This window comes from Astatotilapia calliptera, chromosome 8 (assembly GCF_900246225.1).
Source record: "Astatotilapia calliptera chromosome 8, fAstCal1.2, whole genome shotgun sequence".
Classification (NCBI taxonomy): Eukaryota; Metazoa; Chordata; class Actinopteri; order Cichliformes; family Cichlidae; genus Astatotilapia; species Astatotilapia calliptera.
In genome coordinates, this window is record NC_039309.1 from 15,382,816 (window position 1) to 15,392,886 (window position 10,071).

Genomic DNA, 10,071 nt, shown 5'->3' on the forward strand with positions numbered 1-10,071 from the left:
CTCATATTTTCTTTAGTAATAATATAAAAAAAGAAGAAGAACAGAACATTACAGTTAAACCGTAATTGTATTTAACTTACCAATCAAACACCGTTAGTTTGACACGCTCACACATGGAGGGGAACTAGAGACACACGCACACACACACACACACACACACACACACACACACACACACACACACACACACACACACACACACACACACAAAAAAAAAAGCTTAAACACAGTAATTTCTCTGTTACTTTCTGCTATTTAGCTTTTATCTTAAGGAGCACTACCTTGACTTGAAGGTTCAGTACTTCGTTCCACTCTGGGTTGGCATTCGTCTCAATGATTTGTGTGCACAACTGGAGAGGCAGAATAACACACATCAGCATTTTTTTTCTCTATAGGATAAGAATAAAAAAATCTAATTTTCTTAATCTAACATTATAGCCCAAAAAAAAGGAGGAAAATCGAGAACCTTTCTGCCAGCAAAGCTAGCCTCCAAAAAGGGATCCACCAGGTTTTTCCTGTTTGCTTCTCCTCCAAAAAGTTCTTTCAAATTCTGGACAAATGCATCATCCACTGTAGCAAGAAAACAGTTGTTAGGTAATAAATATATAATCTTAAATGCTTATATGCTGATTATTATTGGTTTATATGAGAGAGACCCAGACTTCAGTGTAAAACTAGGTTACAGGCTGACCAGAAACTGCATGTTTTTGTAGAATATGAGCTCCAGACAGAGTGAAACTAAGTTCAGACAGAAGGGTGACAGGTTGCCCTCTCAACAGACTTTAGAAAGAGGAGGTTATTGCAAGCTGCACAGGAAGTTTTAGTGCACAGGCATATCAATAAAATCAGACACAGAAAAGAGGAACTGAATAGAAGAAGTGTTGTGTGTAATGAACAGAGATGGGCAGTAACGCGTTACTGTAATCTGATTACTTTTTTCAGGTAACGAGTAAAGTAAGGGATTACTATTGCAAAAACGGTAATTAGATTACCGTTACTTTCCCGTAGGAACGCTGCATTACTGCGTTACTAAAACCGTGATTTTTTTTGCGAGAATGTCTCATGACAGTGACGTAAGCGAGTGCGATGTTCGTGACAACAGCTGTGTGCAGATCAACAATGGATCATATATCAAGTGCGGGAGAGAGTATGAGCGTGCAGCGTTTAAAGCGTGGAAGTACTGACCTTACTTTAAGTTTGATTCCATAAAAAGTGACAAAAACATTAGCGTCCATCGTGCGTGGGAAGAAAACTTCTTTTTACAGCGAAAAAAACCCCCTAAACTTCCAAGCAAGCACCGAGTGCGCTACGACGTAATGGGAAATTCACAGAGAAACTCGCGGATTCTTCCACTGACCGCTGCGGCACACCTGCACCAGGGTAAATCTCCGCCTACCTCACTCCTGCTTTACAGGTGAAAATAGAGCAAAAGGACCGCTAGTCTTTGATTTTATTTATTCTCTGCTGTGTTTTACTTGCATCTATTTGAAAGACTGAGTGTAAACACTTTTTATGTGCTGGAATGTGCAGAAAATAGGTTTAAATATTAAACAAATTTCTTCCAGTCAGAGAATGTTGCATATAATTACATTTTTGCTTGATGCATAAAGTTAAAAGATTAAAACTAATAAAACAAGTTTTAAAAAGGGACTTCCATTTGATTACATTTTGTATGATGGATTGTAGAAAAAGTAGAATTGGGCTGAGAGATCTATCGCTTTATCACCTATTCAGGTTGTAAATCGTGGTTTTAAAAAGTAACTAAGTAACTAAGTGATTAATTACTTTTGAAAATAAGGAATCAGTAAAGTAACGGGATTACTTTTTTGGGGAAGTAATCAGTAATTAGTTACTGATTACTTTTTTCAAGTAACTTGACCAACACTGGTAATGAAACTGTGTGTGACGTATGTGACGTCGAGAGGTACATAAATAACCTGGCTTCCTGTTTTCTGTTTGAGACTGGCTGATGTGAGCAGGCGTTTCTGTGTGTGCTCAGTCTCCATATCCCGGGATATGTAAATAAAGATCATTTTTTAAAGTAAAAGACCACTTTTGAGCTGTGTCTTTTTGGCCCTAAGAATCAAAAGAACCGTTTTTAACACAGTGCAAGAAAGAATCAGTCTTAATTTATTTAAGACAATAAAAACATCAGTTTAATAGGGTTAACAAGGAGAACTAAACTTCATTTTATTATGATTTAAATGACCAGTCGGTTTGGTATAAATGCAGAGTGAATGCTGATCTAGATCTGCTCTTACTCTGGGGAATGTCCTCAGCTCTGAACACCTTCAGTGACAGCGTGGCCCATCTAAGAGTCACGCCCGCTGGAAGCAGCAGATTACTCTCTATGTCATCATGGTCATCATTGGACTCTCTCTTTTCCACCTGCAGCGTTTGAGGCAGAACAAAGAAAGAATGCATGAGAGAAAGCGAATCGTGTAAGCAGCCTATTTACATTGTGGAGGAGGAAGCAAAGAGCTGCAGTCAAAGTCCTCTGAGAGCTGCAGCTCATCGGTCATACCGGAGGATCATCGCCAGTCCCGACAACAAAGAGGCTGACTTTCAGGTAGCCTTTAGCCCCAGAGCTGGAGTCATCTAGGTCATTCAAAAGGATCCACTTCCTCATGACACAATGGGCTGTAAAAGGACCACACACATAAAAATACCACATAGGATAAACAGACTTTACTAGGGCACCATCAGGGAGAGTGTGTGGAGAAGTTAAAAAGCACTTCAGACTTTGTAACTTTGAAAAAATCTCAGAAAAAGTAAAAGAAAATTAGTTTTCAGCATTTTAGATGTGGAGACATTAAATAACATAGTGGTTACTAAATCTGGCACAAGCTTTTTGGCCCCTTGTTGGCACCAGTAACACAATACTGACATTTTGCCTACAAAGTTGTAATTGGTCTTAGTTTTTTGTCTTGATTTTGACCTTTAAACTGGTCACTTTGTCTAAGATTTTCTCCTCCACCATGCACCATGCGACACTGACAGCAGCCCACTGCATTATGATCTCCACAAAATAAACTAAAGTACCGTCTGTGTGGATGCAAATGACACTCAAATCTGTGGTTGAACCAGCTTACCTGGCTCATCATAAACATAACCAACGTCCACCTGTTTGAGAGAATAAGATGAGATTAGCCAGACTTGTTTGTCATTTTAGATGTTTCAGCATTTTGTATGGAGGAGAGTAGACCGGGTACCTTGAATTCTCCCATAAGACTGTCAGCCCTCAGTGAACAGGAGTTATACACCTGCAGAGAAGAGTGCAACCATCAGCAGGTGGTATAAATGCTAACAGAGGACTTCAACATTTCCTATTAATACTAACCCGAAAACTAATGTTCTCATCAAACAGATCGGACGGTAACATGTGGACATTGTAGAAGAATATCTGCAAAAAAGGAAAAAGGAAAAAAACATCATACAAGGTTCAAACAAAGCAAAACATTTCACATCTCTGTAGAATCTGGTGTGGCATGTTTGGATAGACTCGACTTTAATTAGTTATAATGAGATTGATAGAATAAGAAAAATATTTTTATCCATATCTGAGTTTTGTGTAGTCACTCTGTGCAAATAAATGGCAGTACCTCATCGAAGAAGGGGTTGTTTCCCCTCTTAATCCTGGTCCTGTGGGTGTGCCCACAAACGTAAACCTTGACTACTGGTTTGATGTTGTTGCCAGGCAACTGACGGGCCTCGATGATCCGGACTCGAATCTGAGAGACAGAATGAGGGAGGATAAATTTACAGGCACACCACACAAGAAGCCTTTTGACTTCAGACCTGCCTTAATTCTTCGTGGTACAGATTTAACAAGGTGCTGAAAATATTCCTCACAGATTTTTGTCTGAGGAATATATATCTTGTCTATAAACAATCTTCTCCCATGAACATAGAATCAATGCACTGTACAAATTTGTACACCACCAACTACATAAATATTTTAGTAACATCTCACTCATGAAGGGCTTAATTTAAAGTTCACGATCCTCGTGTTCTGATCCTCACCAGCACATCCAAAGTTTTTTTCTGCAGTTATTGATCTTTATTGATAATCAAACTGACCTGAAAGTCCTGAGGTTTATTTGCAAGTCGATATCGACTCTGTGCCCTGGCCACACCCCGACGAAGATTAACCGACTGACCACCGGATGGGGACGTCCCTGCAGGGCCGCTTTGGCTCCCATCTGGAAGAGTTCCATTGCCCTCCTCGCCGCCACCACCACCTCCTAAAAAGCACAAAGACAGGGCGATCACAGGTCAAATACCTGACAAACCTCTAAAAAAATGTAATACCCTCAGTAGACACATGCTCTATTGTGCAGTATTACTGGAAATTACATAAACATACCAGCATCCACTGTAGTTTCTCCTGACTGAGGATCATTGGGGTTTGGTACAGCGTTTGCTGGAGCATCATAGCCGACCAAAAGATTGATTGTTGCCTGAAAGGAAATTATTGGCTAGTCTTCTATTTTAAATATATATTTTTTATGAAATTATATTTTGCTTATATTTTTGAGTTCATATCAAAGGATGAAAACTTACTCCAATATTCTGTCCACTTTCACTGACCAGGGGAACATTTTTACACGGCAGTGATCTCGCTTGACCTGAAGCGAGGTCTTTCAAATAGATTTTAGCAGACCCGAGGAATCTATTGGAAAAAAACAAACAGTGTCAGACAGCATAATTTTCAATACATACAACACACACACAACTTGGAGGACTTTGCCGGGTGACCATTCTGTTTCAATGTCCTGATTGAATCGGGCAAAACATGTGCTACCATTTTAGTCGGCAAATTTACCAGTAATCAGATTACACAGATTACACAAAAATTAAAAGCTGCATGTGTGCACAGTGAAGTCTACATTCACACAAAAAGCCATGGAGAAGGTCACCACCCAGAGCTAACAAACCATACTTGTTCAGATGCACAAACACAACACTATGAGCTACCACACACTCAATACTACCAGCCTCTGTTTTAAACAGCAACAACTTTCTGCACCGAGGACGGAAATGAATTAACGCTTCCTATTTGGGAGACCTTTAAAAAGTGGGAGTGATAAAGTTTAAACTTCCAAATAATAATAAATGAATAACACAATACAACTCTACAGTATTAAAATGTGCAAAACACCACTGCCATATGTATCATGCAATGATCGAATAAAACAGGTTTTCTGATATATCTCATGCGTCTTTGAAGGCATCAAACATCTACTAAAAGTAATATTACTTACAGCATTACCCAATTATTTCATCTCCAAAGTCAAGTAATTATTAACCCGATTAATGTTCCTTGGGAAAAACAGAATTGTGTTCCTCAGTTAACGTGTCCTTTAATGTTTTAAAGAAAACAAATCAAATGAAACTATGTGAGCTGTGAGCTATGTGAGCTATGCCCAAAACACCAGTGTCACACAGTGTATCTCAGCATTTCCAGCATTGTCCTTTCATTGCTTATTGTGTCTGTGTCTGCCTTGGCGCGCAGTCAAAAACTACACTGTTTCCTGTTTATCTTGCTTATTCTTTCACAATTACAAGAAATTTGACAGCAACTACTAAAACTGCAAAACTTGCAACTAAATGTATAAAAGGCCAGAATTTCAAACCCATGTTTTCTCCTCCTGATATAGACAGAGAAAACATTACTGTGTCCAAAAGGAATACAGCTAACCCAATGGAGTGTTATGAACTAAGTTGTCTCTCTTTGGGTGGACACTCATTTTATTTTGGCAGCATTCCTGGCGGAGGAATTCCTGCAACATAAACTTGCTGCTGACCTACATCTGACACCAAAGGCTACAGCATTTAAACATCTCGTGTGAAAGAGATTTAAATATACTACTATCCATGCACTATAATAGTGTACTCAAAAAACCTCAGCAGTGAGTGTGACATGGTGATACGATGAGCAGTAACTTAACTTGTCGAGATGACTTTAGGACACTGTACAAATACTTGGACAGAATTTATTGTGGGGAGGAGATCCAGTCATTATTCCACATGAGGAAGGAGACCAACACTGGTACTCCCTAGACATTCAGTGACTCATGAAACTGGCATTTAACCTCATATTAAACCAGCCCTTTTTGTGTATTTTATTACACAACAGAATTTAAAGCTCTATCAAATAGTGTTTCCAAGCAGGAAGAGCCTGTGTTAGAGCTATACCTTGCATAGCCTGACCAAAATCTCTCGACAAATGAAGGCCATTCAGCGGAGAGTTTGACATGGTTCAGCACATGACTTTGCATATCTGCTGTTTTTAGAACATTCAAATACTAAGTAGTGCCGTACTAACTGTGTTAGCGTCCTCACTGAGCAGTGGGAAAATCATTAGAGCCCTGGTGTAAGTGCAGAGTAGGGAAATTATACCTGGAGTGCCAACTTCCCATTTAAACAAATAACAACCAGCAGACTTTGTGACCATTGTCGAGGCTTGGTGATGTCATGTTCAAAATATTGCTCTCGCCTACATGCAGGATAAAATCTGAACTCATACTGAGTTATTATTGTAATAACTCAGGGTTTTTTTCCACTTTGTCAGGATGTTAAATTTTTCTAAGAATACAAATATACAAGGGTGCCTCTGACACAATGACGTTCTCACTTATATCAGTTCAATCACTATAATTAACTATGTGTTAACGGGAATGAGTGACTTACAGTACAAATAACCTTGAATGTCTGCCACCCACCCTCTGTCAACATTCATTTCCCTTTGCACGACTGCTCGGCTTTGAAATATTGCGGCTCATCTGAGATACATTTGTGACAAGAGTGTGAAAATCACCCATGTTGCACTTAAAAAGCTTAAAAGCCCAGAAATATCTTTCATCGGCAAGTGAAAAGTGGTTTGAAATATTTGCACAGACCAACAGGAAATGAGACTACTTAAGCGTTTGATATGAAAGAATTCCCTCAGCCAAAAACTGTGACAAACCGGAAATCTCTGCATTTCAAATATACAGTCAAATTTTATACGCTTACATTTTAATTTTTTTATTGTCGAGTCATGAACCATTCAGTGATTTCTAAAAGCCTACAGCTCTATTTGAGCCTCAACTGCATAACAGGGGAAATGAAAAGTTCTATCAGGGATGGATGCAAAGCAGGTAAAGGGAGGATAGTTAAGACCACAAGCTTTCAAATGGACTTCAAAGGTAAGTTATTAACCAGAAGCTGTGGAAAACAGTGTCGCAGTTACAACGAAATATGCTGTAGATATTCATTGTCTGCAGGGTATGAACTATGATGGCTGTTGATACTTGGACTCTTTTTTTCTTCAGTTTCATGTTAAAGACTGCATCGCTGTTTGCACTGGGAGACTTTATCCCACAATCTTCTGATTCCTCACAAAATCAAATTAGTCAGGAAGAATGCGTATTTTCCTCCCTCCTGTTGCTACAGCGACAGGGAATACCCATAACAGTATCTGCAAAGCTATCTGAGAAGGACAAATCCTCCTCTGCTTCCACTCTGTAGCTCTTTAGAGAGTGTGTCAGACGGCCAGCTCAGTGGAAAACTTTACTCTGTATGGAGACACATTTGCAAAGCCCCTCCTTCAGTTATGACTGTCCCATGCACAAGGGAAACTTTTACTCAGTTTAGCACATATGTGTGCATAAATCCACAGGAAATCCATCTCAGGACTGACATGTTTCATACAAAACAAGAACTTTTAGCATCATCGGTTTTCTTAGCATAAAAAAGACCTTGATCGTGATAATTAGTGATGTTGGGGAAACATTCCTTGTGGTTGGCCTGAATCAGTCCCATATGGGATTCTGGCTTTAGCTGGAAGTGAAAACCTTTTAGCGTATTTTTGGAGCAGGTTCAGGCTTTTTTTGGCATTACAGCACATCTCACTCAGACAGTATTAAAATAGCTCATACCACTACATCTACTACAACAACTCCACATTAGCTTTGAGAATTTGCTTTGTTCTCTATCACACTGTGCTACACAAATCTCAAAGACGGGGGAAAAAAAGACATCCATTGTTGCACAAGAAGGCATCCCACACAGCTCTGCAAGTCTCAGCATGGCAAGAAGGGTGTAGCAGGCTGAGGGGGTTGGAAAAAACGAACTACATAGCTGCAATATTGAGTTATTATGAACACATCAAACTTCTTTTTGTTTATATTGGTGTGTCCTTGTTCTGACACACACACACACGCACACACAATATGTTGATGCTGTTATGTTGTTCTGATCCTGCTTCTAAGCAACTGGTAGTAGCAGCCTGTGACATGTGCAAATAGCAGGTAGCCCATGCACAGCTCAAGCTATGATGGCTCTGCAGTAAGCGAATAATCAGTTTCTTAAAAGCAACATAAAAGAAAACGGGACACACACCTCTACCTGTGTTGACTAATCTGCTACCTGACTAAACAGGCTCAATTCTTACAAGCTCCTGTTTCAGACAATACTAAGCTTGTATTGTAATTCAGTAAGGTGAGGCAAAGCTTTTCATGACTTGTTGCACAAAGCTGAGAGGGGATCTCAGTTTCCAGGCATGCAGTGTACTTACTTATCTTTCCCAATAGTTTCATAGTCTTTCACAATCACATCGATGAAGGAGCTGGAGTCCAGTGCCTTGCCTTTTAGATCAAATTCAACCAACTACAAGCGAACAAATGTGAGAAAAGCATGCCATCAGATACAGAACCTAAACTGCTGTCATGTCTTAAATAAGCACATTTTATCAAGGAACAACATATATATTACAGATAATCATATATGTGTGTATGTTAGCCATGTGGTGTGTGGGACTGCAATTGCAGTATGGAAAGTTTGCATTAAGTATTGCTACATTCCTGGCAATTCATCTTAAAAAATAATAAAAACAGGTAAAAGGGAGTGAAGTATTGCAGAGTGTTTCTTTGTCTGTGTGATTTACCTCATTCCACACTGGATTCAACTCTTTGTCAATCGATTTTGTTTTCTTCTTGTCATCTGAAAGGGGAACACATTTTTTTTCCTTAATGCTCCCTTTTTATTGAAAAGTTAAGAAAAGTAACATTCACATCTTATTGTTTTAAATCAAATGACACGGTACCTTTATAGCAACAGCAATGCTAGGATCAGTACTGTAAGTCAGTACTGTGTCTGCTCTGTCTTGTGCAGAACTGTCATATATGATTTTAATTCTGTGGCTGAAGCCAACTTTGAGTACAGACTCAAACTTGTCTGTTCACTTCTTTGCCCAAGTTCATTTCACTGTATCACACACATGCAAACAAGTCACTCCCCAGCTATGCGTCAGGAAATTAAATTATTCTTGGATTAAAAAAAAAAAAAAGCACTTTTGTTTTTTAACATTTGTAATCTGGCCAGTTCATCTGATGAGCTCAGCAGCACCTCTGTACCTCAGCTACCACAAACCAGATGAAAGAATATTAAATTAGATGCCTAAAAAACTTCAAGCCCTGCAACAATCACTATTACAAATTATTAGGCAACATTTACTTTTTACTGAAGACAAGAACACACCCAAACTGTTTTACGTGTAGAGAAAAGAGACCTACCTCTAAAAATCACAGTGGTAATTGGATCAGGAACTCCAAGGGTCTTTTTAGGTAGACCCTTAGCCGACTCTACTACAACCCGCAACATGACACCAAATGAGTTTAAATGAAAAGAAAACTAAACTAATCAGTTTAAAAGAAGAAATGTCCACGCAAGACCAACATCCTCACGGCCCCATCACAGAAGCTGTCAGGGCAGGGCTGACAAAGTCTAGCTCCAGGATTCAGGAACAAGGGCGGATCACGGGTCTATAATTATGCTGAGCAACAGCCTTAACTATTGCTGCCTTCTGTTGGTGTGAGTGGAAAAGAGAAAACGCAGCTGGAAAACGGTTCACTGGGAAATAGTTGTTTCATAGGCTACAAAAGTGTATTCACATTCCTGAAAAAGAAACGGATAATAACTTAAAAAATAAATCTTTAAAAACGTTTCGCAAGTGTCTTTTAAAAAATAAAATAAAATAAAAAAATCCAGCTCTTATAGCCAAGATCATCATTGCAACCGTGGTTGGCT

General features: G+C 39.1%; 1 protein-coding gene across 4 annotated transcripts in view; it reads right to left on the reverse strand.

Annotated features, from left to right (window-relative positions):
- The window catches only part of LOC113028550 (myoferlin-like), a 26,843-nt gene extending 17,082 nt beyond the window's left edge, over positions 1-9,761 (reverse strand). For all 4 annotated transcript variants that reach the window (XM_026178924.1, XM_026178922.1, XM_026178923.1 and 1 more), the window contains exons 1-15: positions 9,558-9,761; positions 8,930-8,985; positions 8,561-8,652; positions 4,564-4,672; positions 4,367-4,460; positions 4,081-4,244; positions 3,603-3,731; positions 3,341-3,403; positions 3,213-3,263; positions 3,093-3,123; positions 2,525-2,640; positions 2,262-2,388; positions 467-570; positions 282-350; positions 81-124 (exon numbers count right to left, since the gene is read on the reverse strand). In XM_026178924.1, coding sequence (XP_026034709.1) covers positions 81-124; positions 282-350; positions 467-570; positions 2,262-2,388; positions 2,525-2,640; positions 3,093-3,123; positions 3,213-3,263; positions 3,341-3,403; positions 3,603-3,731; positions 4,081-4,244; positions 4,367-4,460; positions 4,564-4,672; positions 8,561-8,652; positions 8,930-8,985; positions 9,558-9,645 — 1,337 coding nt within the window. In that variant the 5' untranslated portion in view covers positions 9,646-9,761. The remainder of the gene's footprint in view (positions 1-80; positions 125-281; positions 351-466; positions 571-2,261; positions 2,389-2,524; positions 2,641-3,092; positions 3,124-3,212; positions 3,264-3,340; positions 3,404-3,602; positions 3,732-4,080; positions 4,245-4,366; positions 4,461-4,563; positions 4,673-8,560; positions 8,653-8,929; positions 8,986-9,557) is intronic.
- Positions 9,762-10,071: the final 310 nt, after the last annotated feature.